Source organism: Notechis scutatus, chromosome 5 (genome assembly GCF_049901735.1).
Source record: "Notechis scutatus isolate UNSWTSFEM ecotype Mainland chromosome 5, rNotScu1.2, whole genome shotgun sequence".
NCBI classification, from domain to species: Eukaryota; Metazoa; Chordata; class Lepidosauria; order Squamata; family Elapidae; genus Notechis; species Notechis scutatus.
The window spans coordinates 104490493-104513568 of NC_142013.1; the positions used below are offsets into that span (position 1 = coordinate 104490493).

Here is a 23076-nt window from a genome sequence, read left to right on the forward strand (position 1 = left end):
AGCAAGGGAGCAGCTGCAAAAAATTGCACGTCTGTCCCATTTCTTATGGAACATGGTTTAATTTGTTTCACGTTTTCTTATGGAGAGAGATACCTTTTTCCTAGAGTCTTTAGTGCTTTAGCACAAAATTGCCTTTAGTGCTTCTGAAAATCTGCAGAGGGTAAAGAAGAAGGGACTGGAGGCTAAAACATCTGCAGAACGGTGGCAGGAATTGGGTTGGTCTGGTTTAATGAAAAGAAGGGCTAGCAGGTGTTCCAATGTTCCAGTGTTTTCTGTGGTTGAATTTGAGAAAAAAAAAATCAATTGGAAACTCAAGAGAAAACCACTGGATAATTTATTGTAGCTTCTTGTTAAAAAAATTAGGAGAGAGAAAATGAGAGAGAGAGATATCCAGGGAGTAGTGGGAAGCCCTTTGGAAAAAAGAAGAAGATGCAACCCCACGTATATTTATCGTTTAATTCAGGGGTCTTCAAACTTGACAGTTTTAAGACTTGTGGACTTCAACTCCCAGAATTCCTCCTCCAGTCATATTAGCTCAGGAATTCTAAGAGTTGAAGTCCACAAGTATTAAACTTGCCAAGTTTGAAAATCCTCGCCTTATTTAAAATTAATGTGCACTTACATCTCCTTAGAGAACTGGAGGCTAAAACATATGAAGAACAACTGTAGGATCTGGGTATGTCTAGTTTAATCAAAAGAAGGACATGATTGGTGATATGATAGCAGTGTTCCAATATCTCGGGGGTTGCCGCAAAGAAGAGGGAGTCAAGCTATTCTCCAAAGCACCTGAGGGCAGGACAAGAAGCAATGGGTGGAAACTAATCAAAGAGAGAAGCAACTTAGAACGAAGGAGAACTTTTCTAACAGAACAATTAAACAATGGAAGAACTTGCCTCCAGAAGTTGTGAATGCTCCAACACTGGAAGTTTTTAAGAAGAGATTGGACAACCATTTATCTGAAATGATATAGGGTTTCCTGCCTGGGCTGTGGGTTGGACTAGAAAGACCTCCAAAGTTCCTTCCAACTCTGTTTTCTGTTAAGAAAACAGTTGCTACCACCCAGAAGAATAAGCGTCTTTCCCATCAAATATCAATCCTACATTTCTGATAGATGATACACCTTGAGCAATTTTTTATTTGTTCTAACATATTTTTGTAGACTGCCCTCAGGTGTGTGCATCCAAATATTATGAACAACCAAAAAATGTGCAGTAACAATAATTTATTAAACCTGTATGCTACTTAACTTTCAGTGACTCTGGGTGGCTCACAACAAACCAAGAAATTACAATCAAATCAATAAAATGTTAAAGAAAAAAGATGGCAAATACCACAAATGGAGTTTGATTGTTTTTGTAGTCCCCCTCCCCCCAAAATGACCTGTTGAAATGAAGTGTCTTCATCATGGTCTCTGATTGACAAATGAGAGTTGTATGTCTGGTTAATAGGCTCCGAGGATACAGAACATGTCCAGGACAAATCTTGACTGCTACTTAGGAAGCAAACCTAAAATAAACCTTAAATCATTAACTAACTTGTGCTGTTGCCTTTTTACACATAGAGGAGTACTTCCTGCTTCCTTAACTATGTATATAAATCAAGTTGCAGCCTTTACAGTGAGATAGAAAAGATCATGGAGTGAGATGATACAAAGATGGGGTATACACAATGTGGAAAGCGGGAATTTCCCCGGCTATTTCTGTGTCTTACAGGGTCAGTTAATTCATATGTTGGAAAACAGAAAGCAATTTGCAAATCCTGTCATTTCTTTTTAAAGGAAGAGGCAAAGTGTTTGGTCAGTTTTGCTCTAAGTGAATAAACTCATTCTGTACAAAATTATACGTCTGTACACTAACAGTTGAATATCTAATTTATACTCCATTTCCAACAGGGAGAAAATGACCATGTTTGTCTAGTGTAAATCGCAACATCCAACTTACGAAAGGCCAAGCACCTTTATAAAAATAAAAGCAGTCCCTAAACAAAAAAATAACAAAGACCAATCACATTGTTTCAATTATATTATGAAGCAAATGTATGGGTGTCTATTGAGGAATCAGTCCTGTGGTATTTAAAAGCGCCTTGCAGCTTTGTAAAGGGTTGCTTCTGAATTGAGCTACAGCTGTGCTGAAGGCAGAGCCCTTGAATTTTAAGAGCCAACTCTCAGGCAAAGATTGAGTAGGTTGTTCTCTTGGCTTAGGGCAAAAAAGATGATATGCCTTCTAAGCTATGAATTAAAGCACAAGAAGGGTAGGTGGAGCATGAAAAAAAGAAGAGTGGTAAACATGAAAGGGGAAAAAAAGGAAAGAGGAAAGGAAAGCAATAAAGGGAAGGAAAGGAAGATAGAAGAAGGAAAGGAAAGGAAAACCAGAGAAGAAAAAGAGATAAATATCCTTCTGCTACTGCCTTTTAGGGTCTACCCTTCCTTTGCTACAGCTGAAACCCTAATCAATCAACCACAAGTCTTCTTGGTTTCCCAACTAAGTACCCTACTGATCTGTCCTCTTTCCTCCCTCTGACCCTGTAGGACACAGTGAAAAAGTGTCAAATATTTGAATTTCCACTATTTAAAGTTGATGGACAAAGGATGCTTACATTGTACTAATGCACAGTCATAGAAATTAAGAAAAGAAATAGAAAGCTCTTGGTTTATTAAGGCATGAAACTGAGGAATAAAACTTCTTATCTATTGGGAAAATTCAAGGATCAGAAATTATGACCTGGGTAGGCTTGGTCATTGGGTGGTTTGGTGAGAACTTCAGACTCTTCCATAAATAGACACAAGGGACAATGAAAGTCAATATTTCCCAGCTGACGTTGAATGTCTCAACTGTAATATTTTGTTCTTTGTTCTTCCCCTGCGTTTGCTAACAGCTGTTCATCAGAATGGCCTCTCCATGAACCAGATGTTGTTGGGCTTATCTCCGAACGTCTTACCTGGTCCAAAAGAAGGTGACCTGGCTGGCCACGAGGGTGGGCATGACTCCAAAAGAATGCACCTGGAGAAAGGTAGCGTGTGGATTGAAGTTGTTGTTTCATTACACTCCGATTGGAAGCGATGCTTTTCTTCCATTCATATTCTGTTATCATTTGAGCGGTTCACAACCAAACGACATTAGCGCAAAGGAGAGAGCAAGCACTCACTTCCTGTCTCTATCAAAAGATAACACGACTTCTCTTGCACGCTGGTGTAGTACATTAATTATGGCAACAATGGAGAAAATAAGTGGCAGGAATTATTCGACAGTGCTGTTATGAATAGAAGAAAATGATTAAAATCTCACAATGAAACTCATATAGGAGAATGGCAGCCCTTATCTTTTCCACTTCTCAGATGCTTATTCTTTAGGAAATATAGTATTCAGACATTATTTTTTCCATAATTGGGGTGGATCTGAGGTTGATCAAAGAAACAAGTCACTTAAATTCAGCCGGTGTGAGCTAACCGTGGATGGCCATGTGTTGGGAAGGAAGAGAAGCTTAAATTGCTTTGCTCCCGCAACTGCTAATAGTGTAAAACGAGACTGGTGGATTTCATCTAATTTATTTTAAATTTAATCAGCCATCCGACAGAAAATATGTGAGCAAGATTAATGTATATTAGGACTTCTGTTGATTATTATGCTACCTTATTTGGATTGTACAGCCCTGAGATGCTTTTTTTTTCTCTGATGGAAATATTAACCAACATCTTTCTACATAGAAAACATTACAGTTGTACAGATTGAGAGGCTAATTTTGTGGGTTTGATATACAGATCTCTTTAAACAACCTCTGTGTACTAAAAGCAAAATCAAATAATAGGCGGCCAGCTGAAATGCAACAGCTTGCTAGCGGTGTAAAGGAAAAACTCCGATAACTAAGTGTTTCAGTGTAGAATTTCTCTAGCAATAAAGAACTGAAATGAGGGTGTTTTGTGGTCCAAATTAATCAATACAAAAAGAAATTAAATAATAATAATCCAGATCTGTCTTGTGCAACTACTGCGAGATATGGAAAGAGAATTAAAATCTGGACACTTTCATTCTGGACAGGTGGCATTTTTAATAAGATTACACTAAAAATTAATGAGAACAACATTTCTTTTATACAAATCATTAATTTTGGTTCATTGCACACACAGCCTGCCGTGGCTCCTTGCTTGCTTCCCGGCTACACACAAGCACTTAAATCCTACAAAAATGTTATCCAGTCATTGAGCAAGTGATATAAAAGTGAGTTGTTTTCATTTTCAGGAGGACGGTTTGGCTTCGGCCCATCTACATTTAAATACAAATACACGGTCAAGTTAGAATAGACTCCCAGTGAAACAGGATTTCCAATGAAAGTGTTTGCTTGGTAACCATTTTAAAAAGTGTTTCAATTAAATCATGTATTAACATAATTAGCCAGGGAAGGAGAGGGGGGAGGGGAAGGGAGGGAAGGGAAGAGGAGAGCAAGGAAGGAAGGAAGGGAAGGAAGGAAGGAAGGAAGGAAGGAAGGAAGGAAGGAAGGAAGGAAGGAAGGGAAAGAAAGAAAGAAGGAAGGAAGGAAGGACAGGAAGGAGGAAGGAAGGAAGGAAGGAAGGAAGGAAGGAAGGAAGACAGGAAGACAGGAAGGAAGGAAGACAGGCAGATAGGAAGGCAGACTGGTAGGAAAGGAAAGGGGAAAGGAAAGGAAAGGAAAGGAAAGGAAAGGAAAGGAAAGGAAAGGAAAGGAAAGGAAAGGAAAGGAAAGGAAAGGAAAGAGGAGAGGGGGAGGGAGGGAGGAAGGCTGGTATGAAAGGAAGGGAGAGGGAGAGGAAGGAAGGAAGGAAGACAGGAAGGAAGACAGGAAGGAAGGAAGACAGGCAGATAGGAAGGCGGACTGGTAGGAAAGGAAAGGGGAAAGGAAAGGAAAGGAAAGGAAAGGAAAGGAAAGGAAAGGAAAGGAAAGGAGGAGAGGGGGAGGGAGGGAGGAAGGCTGGTATGAAAGGAAGGGAGAGGGAGAGGAAGGAAGGAAGGAAGCAAGCAAGCAAGCAAGCATGGGTAAGAAAGGAAAGGAAAGGAAGAATGGAAATTATTCCCATTCAATCTGCTGTGTTTTTTCCCGCCCCCTTAAATGGTTCTTGTTTAGGTCACAAATTTCTTCTGTTCTCAATTTCTACCTCCACCACCCATAACCTTACCTTCTGAAGTGGTGTTAATATTCAAGGGTGACCTAGATTTATAGGATATTCTGAATTAAAAATGGGTTTGTTTGTTTTTGTTTTTATCATGACTGCATTTATCACAGGTTCTGAGCCAGCCCTGTAACTTTGGGGCCAAACTTACCTGTTTCACTTAGAGATATTTTGCACAGATAGTTATAATCTGCTTAAAGGCCTGTAGCTCAAATATGCAATTTTGTTTCAGACCGTCTTTAATCTTTCAAAGTCATTAATCATTATTATGGGTGGGTAAATTAATGCAAACTAAATACAGTTGATGTAGGCATTTGTATCCTCACAATAGAAAATGCTTTGACTGCATCGTCTATTAAAACAACAGAGATACAGAGATACATCTTTGAACATTATTCATTAACCATTTATATATTGCTCTGTTTCCTACACACACACACACACATACACACACACACAATACATTGGCGCTAATCCATCAATTGGAAGTCAAATGACTCTTAATAATTACAACTGGGAGGTCCTAGGAAAACACCATCATACCAACACCATAGTTGGCCCAAGCTGGTGGAAGATATTACTGATGTTGTAGCCAATTATTTATACAATCTTATTTCTTATAAACAAAGATGGACCTTTTCCAGGGCATGCATTAATCTTTCCCCCTCTATCCTTCTGAACAGCAGATATAAGATATAAAACTATGTCTATGTGGCAAGATGGCAACAAAAGTCTTGGTCACATTCTTTTAAGCTGGCCCTTCTATGAGCAAGCCAGACCCTGAAAGATATTCAAAGTTCTTCGTTTTCTTACTTATACTCATGTGCAATCAATCAAAATAGCAAATACGGTAGACAAGTTTTATAAATAGTATGTTTCATATGTTTAGTTAACTTGATAAACTTCAGCACTACTACTCTGCTAGAAGAGAATGGGATTTGCTCTTTGTTCATATACAGTAGCTTGCCGCGTCAGAGTTTGGTGGAGTACTTGTTTTCTGCTTAGTAGTAGCTTGATAAGATTGTTGTCTATTGCTTGTTTGTTTATCTGGTGTTAATCCCTGCTTAACTGAGTATTGATTGCTGACAAGGTGTTCTGGTCTTTTTGTTTCCGTTTTAGCCTTTGTTTGTCTCTCTTGAATTGTGTGTAAATGTTGTTTATCTCAATTTGCCTGTTGATGGTTAATTTGTCTGATTACCAAGCTTCCCTACCATTTTAGATTTCTGTCCCAGTTAAAATTATGATTAAGACTGTCTCTGTGTTGTAAAATTAAAGAGTTTTCATCATTCCTTCTGACAGTTGGTTTATGTTCATGGATGCATTCTGCTAGTCTTTAATCTGTTTGTCCTACAAAGTGGCTGTTACATCCATTACACTGTATATTGTAGATCACTCCTATTGTTTCTTCTAGCTGAATGTCTGGAAGTGTCGTGGTTTTTCGAGAGGCTACATTAGAGTGCCTGCTACGATTCCTGAGAGTAGAGATCCCATGGGTATTCCTCTGATACGTTGGTATATTTGTCCATTAAACTGAAAATAGGTAGGGAAGTAGAAGTTGATGAAGTGATTCTGAGTATTTCAATCTTAGTGTATTTGGGTAGGTCAGTTGGTTATGCAGTACTTCTATCATGGACTTTTTTCTTTAGCTCCAGTCTGTGCATGCAAGGAGTGCTGTGACATCAAATGAAATCATAATTTAATCTTCTTTTAATATTAGGTCTTTGATTTTCTTAAGTCATCGTACAGGGGAGAGGATAGAATATTTGATCCCCTCTGTGAGATGTCCAAGGTGAAGAGGTATGCTGGGCTTGTGTAACAATAGAAGCATGGAAGGAACAAATTGAGAGCAACTCAACTCTTTTCTAACACTGCAAATGTTTCTTAGCGAAGTAACAAAATGTCTGCAACCAAACACCAAGCTCAGAGAGCACCAAGGCCTCCACAGTTCAACCCGGAGCTACAGAGATTCTCCAATGTTAATAAAGTTTATTCTCTTCCATTCCATCCAAAGTTCCAGAAGATTATTAATTTACAATCTGTGATACACCTAAGAAGTTAAAAGCAATATGCAATATTGCAACAGTCTATAAAGCTGTTGACCAGCAAGGCATTTGCTGAATTCTGTCAAATGGTTTTGCTGATGGAAGCAACTTTCACTTGTTAGTATCCAGCAGCACAAAAGTCAGACATACTGTAAATTCCATTTACAGGAGGTTAGATTTTGGTTAATGGAAGAAATCTTTTGGGACACGTTTTACTATACAGAAATTACAGAAGGAGGAGAGAAATAGAAGGAGGAGAGATAAAGGATGGAATGGAAAAATGATTGGATAAATACAGTCAACAGCTTCCCAGTCTTTAAAAATGGGAGATAATAAACTGAGGGTGAGAATTGGAAAGTTCTTGGGTAATTAGACAGTGGTTTATCATAGCATTCATGTTACATTTGCTCTTATGAGAGGACAGTTGAGATGCACCTTGGAAAAGTTTGTGTTCCTACAAGATTCATGACCATGGCAGATCATGGCTGCTTAGATTATCAAGTGCTTTCATTTTAAAAGTATTGACTCCCTCCAGCCCTGGAAACTGGAAATTAAATAAATGTAAGGGTGTATTACAAATCAGGCCCCATAAACAACATCAGAGTCACGGTGGCGCAGTGGTTAGAATGCAGTACTGCAAGCTACTTCTGCTGACTGCTGGCTGCCTGCAATTTGGCAGTTCTAATCTCACCAGGCTCAAAGTTGACTCAGCCTTCCATCTTCTGAGTTCGGTAAAATGAGGACCCAAATTGCTGGGGGCAATATACTGACTCTGTAAACCACTTAAAGAGGGTTGTAAAGAACTTTGAAGTAATATATAAGTACTATTGCTATCAGGCTCCATGGACGACTACATAAATTACAGTAAATGTGTGAAGTGGTTACTATTCTGAATACTTCCTTAATCATTTTATATGTAACTTTTGAATATTACTATGTACAGTAAGATTTTTTTTTTTAAATTAATAACAATTATAGTACTTGTTCCTATGGAATTAGATAAAATTCAAAGCAAGATTGAATTTTAGCAGTTTGGATGGTTCTTGGTTTGTTCTATTTCTGAACAGAGGAGACTCAATTCTGGTTAATCCTTGGAAAGATATCTGAAAGGGGCTTTTTCAAAAGGCAGCTGGACTATGTTTTTTTTTTTTTCTTTCAAGGAAGAAGATGTTTCCCTTCTCATCCAAGAAGCTTCATCAGTTCTGGCTGAATGGTGTTTGGGGAAATGGAAGGATTAGTTCTCACCCTGTCCAGAACTGATGAAGCTTCTTGAATGAGAAGCGAAACACCTTCTTCAAAAGAAAAAAAAAAAGTCTAGTTGCCTTTGGGAAAAAACATCTTTGAGACAACTGGATGACCAGGAATCTGCAAAGACACTTTGGAAAGCTAGGAAATTACAAGGGCTATAGATTAGATGGACAAATTTAAAAAAAATTCTGGAAGAGACAGCAGCAAAGCACATCTAGAATACTGCTCCAAAATTCGATTCTTGAAGGAAGCCTTCCTATGAGCATGATCATTTTTTGATTTGGCTGCTACTATGACATGAATGCATTTTTCAGACTCCTAAGCCAATAGTATTTTTGTTGCTGGTTAAACATTAGGCTGAATACATTAAATGTAAACGGGACATTTATCTTGGAATAAAGGAACATTTCCCTAGAAGGCCATCTATACCCAGATCTACAAAAGCATACCCATGTGAATCTCTGAGACAACTGGAAAAGATTCATTATTCAACCCTATGTTTGTCCGTATGGGCAACTCCCCATACTGATGAAGGATCAGTTTTTCTATTTTGCAACTGAGATGCTATCTGATTTCATAATACTTCATAATATTAATGAGCCATGGTGGCACATGGTTAAAATGCAGGTATTGCAGGCTGACTATGCCCACTGCCAGGAGTTCAGTCCTGACGGGTTCAAGGTTTACTCAGTTTACTCAGGCAATTCGGCAGTTCGATTCTCACCAGGCTCAAGGTGGACTCAGCCTTTCATCCTTCCGAGGTGGGTAAAATGAGGACCCAGATTGTTGGGGGAAAATTATGCTGACTCTGTAAACTGCTTAGAGAGGGCTGTAAAGCAGTGATCGCCAACCAGTGGGCCAGGGACCACTGATGGTCCACAAGAAAAAAATTGGTGATCCGCAGAGAAATGTCACCCCCAAAGCATCCCTCAAAGCAATTAATCCAGGCTGCATGCTACCCACATGGCTCACGGGAAGACAAGGCTTGCATCACTTGCATTGTGAACAAAATGAGGTAGTGAGGGGAGGGGGGAAAGGGCGGAGGGGGGAACTTGCCCCACACGCCTTGCCTGGCCATCGGGCTGCTTCTTTCCGCTTCTTTCTTCTTCTGATTTGGCTGCACAAAAGGAAAGCAGCAAAAGTCTTTTTTTCTCTCCCTCAAACTCCCCCAGAAATGAGTTTTTGGGACCCTGCAAGGCATCCTGTTCCAAGAGGCTGCGCCGGCATGACAAATCTCACAAAGATTCATTTCTAGCAGAATTTGGGGGAGAGAAAGAAAGACTTCTGCTGCTTCTGCTGCTTTCCTTGCATTAAACTAAAAGTCTCTCTCTCTCTCTCTCTCCCCCTGAGAATGGATCTGGAGACGGTATCCTGTGATCCAAATAAAGAATGTTCAATTGGTGGGAAAATGGGATGGGGAATTTTCCTGCAGACATTTTGGGGGGATTTTCCCAGAGTCTCTGGTCCATGGGATTTAAAATTATGAGTTTGGTGGTCCCTGAGGTCCAAAAGGTTGGCGACTTCTGTAAAGCACCATGAAGTGGTATATAAGTCTAAGTGCTATTGTGATTTGTGAAAATTTTCTAAAGACATATTTTGAGATGAGTAGGCATTGATCCCTAAGCTGTTGTCCTCCATTTTTGATTCTCTTTGGAGCTTCAAGAAATAAATATAGAATGTACACATTATATCCATAGCAAGAAAGTTAAAGCAGGAATGTTTAATTTGACTACTTTATTTCAAGAGGAAAATATGTTCTTATTTGGATATCACTTCTGGAATTTGTGCTTGTGAGAAACTTTGATCTTGGTTTTGTTGATTAGAAAGTTTTAGTGTTATAGAAAGGCTAGTTATATATTAATGTATAGCAAAACTTGAGGCTGGAGTGTATTTATCTTATATTGAGCTAGGAAGAATTGGAAGTTAAATTTCCTTTCTTTTTCTCTTTCCCCTTGTATTCCACACCCACTTTTTCCCAGTCTCTTTCCCACCATTAATTTCTTATTTTCTTTTCTGATGAAATATGAAAAAAAGAAATAAATATAGGAATGTTCAACCTCCATATATATAGTCCATGATTATATTACTTTTTCATTTTGCACTGCTAATGTAAATCCATAATTAAAAGCATCTGTAAATTGTAGGGGAGGGCATCTGTGGGAAGGATGAGTCACTTATGTTTAGAGGATGTACAAAAGTCAGAGTAGGTTGCCTATTATCTGCTTAATGACAGAGTCTACAACACCAAACCAGCACCTTTGAAACTGTTGAATTTGCCTAACACCCAAACTGAAATTTCAAGCTAAAAAAACAGAAATTGTTTAAGTCACTCTCTGCACTGAGATTTTTAACTGACTTCTGAACCATACAAAGTTAGTCCTTACCAGTAGTGGTTTTAATTTTTTTTACTTCCGTTTTTATGGCCGTGGCTTGGTGGGCATGGTGTGGCTTGGTGGGTATGGCATGGCTTGGTGGGCATGGCTTGGTGGGCATGGCAGGGGAAGGACATTGCAAAATCTCCATTTCCACCCCACCCCACTAACCTGCTTTCCAGCTCCGTTCTCCTGTGCAGGGCAACAAAAGAAGACCCAGCCAATCAGCTGGGACTCGGGAGGCAGAGAATAGATGGGGGTGAGGCCAGTCAGAGATGGTATTTGCCGGTTCTCCAAACTGCCCAAAATTTCTGCTACCAGTTCTCCAGAACCTGTCAGAACTGGATGAATACCACCTCTGGTCCTTATGACCACAACTGAGCCCAAAACATAAGCGAGACATTTATTAAGTGAGTTTTGTCTCATTTTACAACTTTTCTCGCCACTCTTGTTAAGTGAATCACTGTAGTTGTGAAGTTAATAACATGGTTGTTAAGAGAATCTCGCTTCCCCATTGACTTTGCTTGCCCGAAAGTAAAAAAAAAAGGGATCCCATGACCCCAGGACACTGCAACCGTCGTAAATACACACCAGTTGCCAAGCATTTGAATCTTGATCACCTGACCATGGAGAAGCTGTAGCAGGTCGTAAGTGTGAAAAATGGTCATAAGGAAAAATATAAAGACTGTAACAGTCATGAGTGTGAAAAACGGTCATTTTTTCACTGCCGTTGTAACTTTAAATGGTCCTTGAATGAACTACTGTAAGTTGAGGATTACGTCATACCCCTGTTGGAATTTGATTCCAAGGGGGAGGTCGAGCAGCTGACAGGAACTGGCTGTGGAAGAAACTGGGGAAGGGCACAGTCCAGCTGGGCATTCAGAGGAAGACCCAGAACCACCCCCTCTTCATCCTAGTGCATGCAGGGAGGAACAGAGAAGGAAGCAATGTGGGTTATGGGAGGGAAAGGGCCCTGATTCCCTTCATTAGCTGCAGCTGGGAAAACAGGATTTAAAAAGGGCATTTGTGGACAGCACCTTGCTGGAAGCAAAATATAAAGTATCTTTGTTTGTCAAGTTTTATCTGGGTTCTGGCATCCTCCCAACTGTGTGTGTTTTGTTATCTTTTGAAGTCTGCAATTCCTTATCCTGCCCTGTCTCATTAATTGCTGCAGCTTTGTGGTTTGTGTTGGTTTTTATTTATAATTTATATGTACCTTGGGTTTGGACTGAATTTCTTCCCTTTAAAGACTGTTCTTGGGAGAGTTTTTTTCTCCAGCCGATGATAACTGGACACTGGGGGCCAAGTTGGAGGTATTAAAGGGCCTTTACCTACTTTTGTGACTTTGTTGCTTTTGTGCCAAGCTGTGGGTCATCACAAATTACTTGTAAAGAGTCAAAGTAATAATTTCATAAACCTAATCTAACAAACTACTACAAATTTACAGAAAGCATCATCCTAATCAGCACATTCTGATTCAGACACCATTTTGATGAAATGTCAAGAAGAAATCAGAGGGAACGAAGAATCAAGTGAATTAGAGACCCAGGAATTTAATCTTTCATTGCGCATTGTAAGGATCTGAACTACAGGATATATATATATATATATATATATATATATATATATATATATATATATATATATATGTTTTCTTAAGTTTTGCGGTACTTACATGTATGGTGTTCGGCTTGGTTCGGGTATTTTCCCACGTCATTGTAGTTCTTTAAAGTTGTAGCAACGTTTCAGCAGAATCTCATCTGCCATCATCAGGCTTCTGTATTGTGTCCGTCTGTGAGTCAGACTTTTACAGTAGTTTCAGATTTGAATTTGGGGCAGCCTATTGCTGTGCCAGAATGGTTTTTTCTTCATCCTGATTGGTTGGGAGTCTTGGTCTGTGTTTATTGGTCTCGGAGTTTGCTGTGTTCTGATTGATTGGTGTCTCTAATATCTTCTGTCTGTTTTTTGGCTCTTTTTGTATCTTGATTGGCTGGCAGCATTGTGTTGCTTTAATGGAGGCCTTTAGTGCAGCTTGGCTTCGGGTAAATGGACGGCTATCCTTAGTTAGGAAGCTGGGTTTCATCTGGGTGCCTGGTTGGGGTGTGTTTGAGCTGGAGGTATCAGGGGGATCTGTTTGTGCCCAGGTGTTTGCCTGGCTTGTGGTGTGGAGATTTTTTGTTTGTGAGTGCAGGCTTCCAAATGATTGACAGCCTGGTGGAATCATCTCTTCTGTTCATGCTTTCTGGTCTTTTTTCAATCTCTATGGCTTCTCTGATGATTCTGTGATTAGGGTTTTCTATAGTGGCCAGGGTTTTGGTGCCATTGAAGTTGATGCTATGACCTGTGGCTTCCATGTGTTGGACTAGTGAGGAAGTGTGTTCCAGATTTTTGACTGCATTTTTGTGTTCATCCAGGCGGGTGCTTATTCTTCTATTGGTCTGTCCAATGTATGTGGCCGGGCATGATGCACAGGGGACTTCGTATATGCCTTGGTTTTCCAGGTCAATTTTATCTTTGGGGTTGCTAAGGATGGCTGCTATTTTTCTGTCTGTTTTGAAGGCAGTCCTGATGTGATGTCTGTGTAGTACCTTACTAATAAGAGGTACTACAGACAAAATTAGTAAGGTATATATAATATATATATATATATATATATATATATATATATATATATATATATATATTGATGACTGATCTGCAATAGACCCACAAGAAAAGCATTAATTTATAGCAATACCAAAGAAGTGTCAACTAGGTCATGTATATTAATTTAGTTTCCGTTATTGTATATACAGATATTCCTCAACGTAAGGCCACATTTGACTCCAACATTTATGTTGTTAAGTGAAACATTTGTTCAGTGTGTTTTGCCCCATTTTATGACTTTTCTTGCCACAGTTGTTAAGGGAAACACTACAATTAATAAGTTAGTAACATGTTGTTAAGTGAATCTGGCTTCCTCATTGACTTGGCTTATCTATGACCTTGGGAGACATCAATGGTCATAAGTAGGAACCAGTTGCCAAGCATTTTGATTTTTTTTAAAAAGAAATTTATAATACATTTTCATTTATTATACACCACGTTTCCATTTCTGCAACGCCAGTGCTGTTGTATCAAATCTCATGTAAGTATACATAATTTTATACACCTTGATGGTAACCATTTTTCTCATACGATGTAATTTCTTGTGAATATACATATTATTTTACAGCAGAATTATAACCGTTATTCTCATAGTTATACCATATAGTCTTCACCTCTAGTACTCTATAAACTATACTCTGTAGCAGAGATGGTTATTCAGCAGGTTCTGACCAGTTCTGGAGAACAGGTAGTGGAAATTTTGAGCAGTTCAGAGTACCGGCAAATACTGCCTCTGACTGGCATGCCCACCAAGCCACACCCACAGAACTGGTAGTAAAAAAATTGAATCCCACTACTGCTCTGTAGTCAAGTACAATCCATTAGTAATATTACTTATAGCATATATGCATATACATATATGTTTTCTCAAGTTTTTATGGTATTATGTAGGATTCAGCTTGTTGGTATTTTCCACGCATTGTAGTTGTGCTTTTAAAGTTGTAGCAACATTTCGGCAGAATCTCATCTGCCATTTATATACATATATAAATATATAAGTATTGTGTTCACAGACAACACAATACAGAAGCCCGATGATGGCAGATGAGATTCTGCCGAAACGTTGCTACAACTTTAAAAGCACAACTATAATGACATGGGAAAATACCAACAAAGCTGAATACCATACATATAAACATACTGTATACACATACACACACACACATACACACATATATACTTCTATTTTGTTAATCTTTTTCCATTATAGAGTTACTAATCTCTGTGTCTTGTATCTGTTTTCTAACCATTTGTACAGTAGATCCCTTCTTAATTTTGATCACATGATCACAGGGGTGCTGCCAAGGTTGTGACTATGAAAAATGGTCATAATTCACTTTTTTTTTTCAGTGCCATTGTAACTTTGAATGATCACTAAATGAACTGTTGCAAGTCAAGGACTGCCGGTATTTGGATAGTTCCTTTCCACTGTAAAATCACATCTTCTTTATGCGCCAGCTGCATTTTTCATGCACTAGTTGGGACTGTTATGCGGCATAGATGCATGATTACCCTAAGATTAATCAGAAGCTGTCTGCTCTATTCAGGCTTTCAGGAGAAAGAAGCCCAAGATATTTTGTCTTCATTGATTGGACGAAAGAGTCCAGTGATGGAATCTTGTGAATTGGACATCAGGAATGCGAAGAATGCAAACAAGGGTCTTTCATCAGCGGACAAAAGGATTTTTTATCAATGGGATAAAAGGAAGCCAAGCCTCTTCTTTCCAGTTGCAGTGCAAAGTTTGAGCTTTCAAATAAAGAGAAGTCTGTGGGTCACAAAAGAGTAGGGAAAGTCCATTGAGATAAGTGTGGGGTTGAATGGCACCTTAGAGCATCAGTATGCATTTGTATTTATGTGTGTGCGTTCTTCTCGCCCCCTCCCAAATAGAAATCTGTAGCTTAAATCTTGTTCCAAATCTTGAATTGACCGCTCATCCACAGCACATTTTTTTAAATTCTTAATCAGAACAGAGCTGGAAGAGACCTTGGAAGTCTTCTAGTCTAACCCCTTACTCAAGCAGGAGGCTGTATACCATTTCAGACAGGTGACTGTCCAGTCTCTTCTTAAAAACCTCCAGTGATGAATCATCCATAACTTCTGAAGAGAAAGCTATTCCAAAAGCCAGGAACAAGGATAGATGCTCTTTTGAGAAGGCCTGGGACAAAGCTATGATCCAATTATTATTGGCAAGTCTTATGATTTGAGTGAATAGAAGGACCAGGGGTGGCATTGATAGTAGTGTTCCAATATTTGAGGGGGGTCAAACTATTTTTCAAAGCACCTGAAAGCCAGACAAGGAATGATGGATGGAAACTAATCAAGGAGAGATTCAACCTGGAAATAAGGATAAGTTTTCTGACAGTGAGAACAATCAACCAATGGAACAGAACAGTTCCACAACTTCTGAAGTTGTGGGCGCTTCGTTACTAGAGGCTTTCAAGAAGAGATTGGACTGACATCTGTCAGGAATGGTATAGGGTCTCCTGCATGGGTGGAGGGTTGAATTAGATGACCTACAAGGTCCCTTCCAACTCTGTTAATCTGTTAAATATACATATACATATGCTTGTTGTACAGGTGCTTGTTGGGTGAAGGGCACATAACATCCAACCTCTTTCTCAACCTTCCACCAGGCATAGCAGAATACATCCTACTGCATTGCTGCCTGATGCATTAATCCACGAAAAAGTCAAAGCAATCTTCACCATTGGTGACCAACTTTCTTTTAATGCCAGCTCACAGTTCAGAGCATCTTAATGTAATTAAATGCATTGTCAGAATATCAATTATCTGCTTTGTGGATGACAATTATTGCAATTGGTCCAACTTCACACAGAAGGCGAATGGACTTTTCAAAGCTTTGTTTTTCTTTTGAGTTTCCTCCCCCCCCTCCTTCTTTAAAATTTTGACTTTTCTGATTAGAGTGTTCATATAGAGGCTGCTTGTATCTGATCATCAGACTGTTCCGGACAATATCAATGCAAGTTTTTGAACCTGTTTAGATTGCTGTTATTATCAGCATCTTCCAGGCCCAACGGGGAATACCAAAAAGTACAATTGTTTTAACGACTGTGAAATTGACATATGAAGCTGAAATCCGAAAGAAGCTTTCATGGGATTTTAAACACTATTTTCTTCCATATGCCATCCCAATTATTATTTAGATATTACATTCCTAATTTACTGTTAAGGTTGATTAGAATTCAAGCCTCTCCAAAGCATTGCACCAAAGGTCTTGGGCTGTGGAAAACATTTTTATAAAATAATCCATTAATGCAGGGGAGTGCAACTAAATTAGTTAGCAATTTGCTGAGCATGAATTAATGAACAGAGCTTCTCCCAGTTCCCAGAGTTGTAATTTTCATAATAACCTCAGACCTTTATTTGGCAGGTTGTTTAGTTTTTTTTTTTTTTTTTTGGTTTGAAGGTTTTCATTAGTCTAATGAGGACTATACAAGGGCAAGCAGTCAGCACAATTTACATGGGGAAGCTATCATAATAAATGAAGCAATTTGAATAACATGCAAGGGTTTATGCAACACGATAAGAAGAGATTGTGGAGTGAGATTCAGAGGTAACCAATACATTAGACCAACTAATAACTGAAGTAATCCCAATAAAAGGCTTAAGCGAAAGGAATGAAATTAATGTTATATACAGAACTGTAATGATATGATCCATGATTCATTAGATTAATAAAAGTGTTCAATTGTTTTTAGTGCTTTCAGCTTTTAGACACTTTAATTGGGATTGCTTACTGGATCTACTTGGCTTAGTTGAGTTGGAGGCTAGGATGGTTGGTTAGTTTTGTTTGTTTTTAATGACTTTTCTCTTTTTCATCTTTTTTCATTTTTTTTAAATAACCATAGCGGTCATTGAACTATCTGCATTCAGTATGGAAATGTGTTTGAAGACAGTAATGGCTTGTTTTGTATTCATTTATTATTTGCAGAATTTTGGCCTGATTGGCTTTAAGTGGCGTACAAAATCCTGTATATAAAATTGTATTTGTATATCATTTTAGCCATTGTCAACCCACTGTAGGAGGAAGGCCTCTTTCACATGTTTCCAACCAATATGGTCCTGAGCTTTCTTTTATACTTGCTGAGCTCTTTGATTCATCTTGTTTTAGATCTCTTTCATGGATGCTTTTCATCAAGTGGGATTCATTCTATGATTGCCTTGGCCCACCTGCCATCAGTTCTTCTTGCTATGTGACCAGCCCATTTCCATCTCCATTCTTTCACTCTCTTGATGGTATTGTATATTTTCACTTGTTCTCTAATCCTTGTGCAGGTCTTTCTATCTTGTCTTGTGATGCTGAGCATGTATCTTTCCACGGCTCTTTGTGCCACATGTAGTTTTAATATGGATAAAAAAAGATGTTGAGGTTCTGGAAAGAGTGCAAAGAAGAGCAATAAAGGGAAGCTAGACGCTAAAACATATTGGGTATATCTAGTCTAGTGAAAAGAGTGACCGGGGAGACATGATAGAAATATTCCAGTATTTGAGGGGCTGCCACAAAGAATGTTTAATTAATTAATTAATTAATTAAACATGAGGGAAAAGGTGAGGAGGGAAACTGAAGAAGCTTAGTTCAACTCTCTTTAATCAATTGAGAAGTGAAAAGCAGTGAAGAGTATCTATTGTTTCTTCTAACCTGCAGAATAAAAACAGTTGCTTAAAACACATTGTGATGACCCAGAGTGTCCCACAAATGTAACAAAAACCAAAACGTAAATAAATGTTCTTTAATGCCTTCAACTTGACTTCACTGTTCAATTGTTCACAGTTGGAGATTAAACTCTTTCCAAACTAACATTTCAAATGAAAGAAATACAGTCCAACTCAAAGAGCAGATAACGAAGCAATAAAAAAACCAAAAACAAACTGCACTGAAGAAAGTTTCACGATAGACCAGGATAATTAATTACAAACTTCAAGAAGATAACCAGGTATAGTCCGATGGAAGAACGCCAACCAAGATAAACCTCATCTAGGAATAAAACACTCTTTGTTTCCAGTGTTTGCTAGCATGCAGGTCCAAACTCTTATGCAGTTCTCACACCTATAATCCATGAAGAGGATCAAGGCCCTCTCCTCCCACGTCTTTCCCTTATTCTCTCCTCCCTGCGTGCCCTAGGATGGGTAGAGGATGGGCCTGGGTCCTCCTCTGCCTACTCAGCTGGCCTCTGCCCTTCCCCACCTCTGGAGCCACCCTTCCACTCTTTGTTGGCTGTTCCTCATCTCCCTCAGAGTGAGTCTCCACCAGGGGCATGACACACATACTGTATTGTGAAGGACTATTAGAAAGTATTTGGATTCTAGTTAGAGACCAAAATTTTCTTTCTCAATAAGTATTTTATATTTTTTGGGCTATGGAGAGATGCTGGAGAAATATGCATGTGATGAATTGCTGTATATGTATAGGGTTGAAAAGGGGTGCTGTGCTCCATATGCAGAGAAGAGCAACAAAGATGGTTAGGGGGCTGGAGGCTAAAAGAATGAAGAATGTGGAACTGGGTATGTCTAGTCTAATGAAAAGAAGGACTAGGAGTGACATGATAGCAGTGTTCAATATTTGAGGGGCTGCCACAAAGAAGAGGGAGTCAAGCTATTCTCCAAAGCACCTGAAGGCAGGACAAGAAACAATGGATGGAAAGTAATCAAGGATAGAACTAACCTAGAACTAAGGAGCAATCTCCTGTTAGTTAGAACAATTAATCAGTGGAACAACTTGACTCCAAAAAATGTACGTGTTCTATCACTAGAGGTTTTTAAGAAGAGATTGGATAGCCATTTGTCCAGAATGGTATAGTGTCTCCTGCTTGAACAGTATGTTGGACCTTCCAAGATCTTTTCCACCTCTGTTATTCTATTCATTAGATGGTTTTTTTTTTTTCACTTTCTTTTTCATTCCTCACCCTCTTCTGGATCTCACCACTGAATAGCATAAGATATTTTGTTAGATCTGACTGGAAATGAAGACGTTTTAATGTCACCAGTCTTGTCTAACAGCTGCATTTAGCCTCCAAGAAGCTTTGTAGGGAAGTTTCAGTCAGCATGACCTATCTTGGGATAAGGGTGAGTGATGTGTCTTACTCATATGCTCTTTTGTCACACCTCATATACAAAGAAGATAACCAGAACCAACGAGAGAGCCTTGCCAGTAGCAATTCTGGCTTCTGTAAAGGAAGTTGCTTCTAAATAACTTCTTAGAAGCTTTTTGTAGGTGAATACCGAGAGAGTAACATTTGTCAGACACAGAAAATGGACTGCAGAAGAGGCTGAGTGAGTATCAAGCTGTAGAAATCCAGTGACAGTAACAGATGAGACAGAAATGAAGGAGACTTTCCGAATTCTCCTAATGAACTTTGGGGAGGACACTCATACAAGGCTTAAATCTCCAAATTATTTCTGCTATTATTTTCTCCTCAGTCCTAATTATTCTCTTTTAATGGGCCGGTCCATGATGGATTAGCAAACAGACTTGCCCTCAGCAAAAGACCCAGAGAAACTTCAGATAAAATTATGAGATGGTTTCTCTGTCAGGCCCTTTGTGGGACAACAGGGGCCAAGATATGACCTTCAAATCTGATGTGCTTTGAATATGGTTATATTTCAGCAACAATGATGTCATTATTGCTCCAGGAAAGCTATAGAGATAGATATACCCATATGTGGACCTTTAGATAGTGCTGATATATAACATGATCAATATCTGCTTTTAATTATAGCAAAGCAGGCGGGTGCTATCTGCAGCCAACATCAACCGCGTGCATGCAATATCTTTCCTAAGCATTACGTGACAAAAGGCATTTGTAATTATATTTACTTCTGAAGGATTATGGCTCATAGTTAAACCAAGAGAGGCATCTTGTCATTTTCAGAATCTGTTAAAGGTGACAGAATCTATTTTTCTGCCAACTTCTGAAGACCAGGCAGAGAGCAAATTTGCTGTGGTCAGCTAAGTGTAACCACTGAGCAGGAAAGTGAATTTAATAATGCATTATTGTTCTTCAGTGAAGGTGAACTGTTACAGCGCCTTTGTTATACCACGGACTATGCCTGTGCTTAGGTTTCCAGATGCCGTGCAGATTACCTGATTAAAATCTCTAATGCATGATAAAATATACCAAGTAGGCTTTGGTATTAACATAAACACGTCAGGTTTTGGAGGACTATGGCACTAAAGCTAATTGGAAGTATTTACTACTTCGTTATACAATGCATATCGCAAATAAGATTTTTTTTTTAAATGACAGGGAAGGCTAAATGAGAAGAAACTGTAAATTTACAAGACTTGCAGCTATGCTATGATTTTTTTCAGGTAAAGAGAGGAAAAAAAGCACTGGTTTTAATGGCAGCCCAAGCTTCTGAATTCAGGTCTTTTACACTGGTAGCAGGCAAGTGAAAAAGCTTAAATGGTTTGGCAACCTATTTTGGTTTCTGGCCAGCTTCTTTCCATCTTGTGTGAAATGCTTCTTTTCCAGCCCTCGTTTGGAAATGGAGTCTGATAATAGCTTTTCTAACATGGATTGTTCTCCCAGCTCATTTCTGGATACGCCATTGTTTGAAAGCTACAAAGCAACATTCACGTGTAGAAAGACAAACCAATGAAATGACTCCTGTGGGGTTATTAATTCTGTGGATCCAGAGAGTTTTCAGACCCACATCTCCATATCTACAGTTTCAGGATTCCCCAAGATTAGGCATGAACTGAATGGTAGATTCCCAGAGACTTGGATAGAACTAACCTTATTGAAATTCAGAACCAAGGACCATCACAGAGAATGTTAACCACCTCTCTTTACAAATCTCTTCTCTTTGTGTTGGCCATACTTTTCATTCTTTCTCAGCCTGCATCTTTTTTTTTTTTTTTTGCTTTCTTTTTTTCTTCAGTGCAATCAGCTTTATTTATTTTTTCCCTCACATAATCCAACTGTAATAATAGAGCTGTTCCATAGACTGTGGAGAAGATGGCAGTTTTAGGCCCAGTGCAGCAATTCTTTAATTTTTCCCCTGCTGAGCTTCTGAATGCAGTTTTCCCAATAATGTGGGCTTTGTCCTCCTTTCTGAGAGAAAGGCATTTATTAAACAATTTCAAATTAGGTATTATAAGAATGCGAGTGCAGCATACCAACACATGTTGTGGAATTAAAGTTAACCAAAGGAAGCACCTGCCATAAATATAACTACAGACAGAGAAAGGAAGGTCAGCATGCAAGCAGAAAGAAGGGGTTGCAAAATAAAGTTCGGAAGACTATTAATAGAATAAGGTGTGAACAGTTTTGTTTTTTTAATTTTGCAATATAAAACAGGAGAGAGCAATACTAGTCTCAGAAGGGACGTACCAAATTTCTCTATGATAGGTAGGTTGTAAACGACAGAGGCTTTCCTTGTTTTCGTTATGCATTGATTTCCACCTGAACTTTATGAAAGTCAGTGCATAATTAATAAATGCATAATAAAATAATTGCCCCGTTGTTTGTTAAAGAGGAGCACCTCATTTACAGACCATTATAATCCTTCTAACTAACCTCTTGTTAGTTTTGAAATCGCACAGACAACAAAGCAATCACCCCTTTCAGAACTGCAAGGTTAAACAAAAGCCAGAGCCTCGCAAATAACATTGTCAAATTTCTAATCTGATGTGAAATCTGCAGGTTGCATCACATTGGGTGAAGAATAAGACAGACAGCTGGTTATTTCTTGCAGTGTTCCTTCCCCTGGTGCTGTTTACAAGCTGCATATTATATTTTAGAGAGGTTGTGATGCCTAAGCCTTCTAAATTGTGCACTATTTATCCTACCCGGATTTGCAAACCTTTTGAAATGGTCTTTTTTTCCTCGGGAAGCCCCTGTCCGGTCACCTTTCAAAAACGAAAGCAAAAAAAAAAAAAAAGGTTAAACAAAGCAGGAACCCAACAAACAGCCTACTCCAATTTGTAATCTAATGCCAGGATCTACTATTTGCTTTACAGAATTACAGCCATTCAGTGTAAAACAGATGCAGATCACTTGATACTGTTGCCCTGCCATAATACAAATGACTTGATTTTTTATTTTTTTTACTAGGTGGATAGCATTTCCTGTGTTCCCTAAGAAATTCCAGAAACCACAGATTAACCAAGTGGAAAACCCTGGTCAGCTTCTCGGCCGTGACCTTGGCAGTCATTCAGAAGGAAATTTGTAGAGTGAAATGTTTCTCAGCTGAGTGGCAAGACTGTGCTGGCTTGCTCCAAAGAACAATTTGAATTCCTTGAAGTGACAGATAAGAGTGGCTGACCATTTGGTTGCTTTCATCCTTCACCGAGAAGTCCTGAGTTTTCTCAATGAAGGATTTATTGGCTTATTTATTTCACGTATTGATGGGGCCACCCATTTACCTGAGCACTCTGGATGGCACCCAAATAAAAGCAACAGTTGGAATCCATAACTTAAAAAAGGGGCATTAAAAATGTAATAATAATAGCAGGTGAGTCACCTAAAAAAATCGGCTCAGCAGCCACATCACAAGTCCATCAACACCTGGAGGAATAGTTAGCTCTTTGCAGAACAAGGTTGGAATTGTCTGTATTTTGGAGGAAGCTGTTCCAAATCAAGCACTGTGACAGTGAAAGTATACT

The 23076-nt window shown here is 38.9% G+C and overlaps 1 protein-coding gene across 3 annotated transcripts in view; it reads left to right on the forward strand.

The window, feature by feature from the left end:
- Positions 1 to 23076, forward strand: part of DACH1 (dachshund family transcription factor 1) — a 353275-nt gene that overhangs the window by 246274 nt on the left and 83925 nt on the right. For all 3 annotated transcript variants that reach the window (XM_087967432.1, XM_087967433.1, XM_087967434.1), the window contains one exon: positions 2875 to 3009. In XM_087967432.1, coding sequence (XP_087823558.1) covers positions 2875 to 3009 — 135 coding nt within the window. The remainder of the gene's footprint in view (positions 1 to 2874; positions 3010 to 23076) is intronic.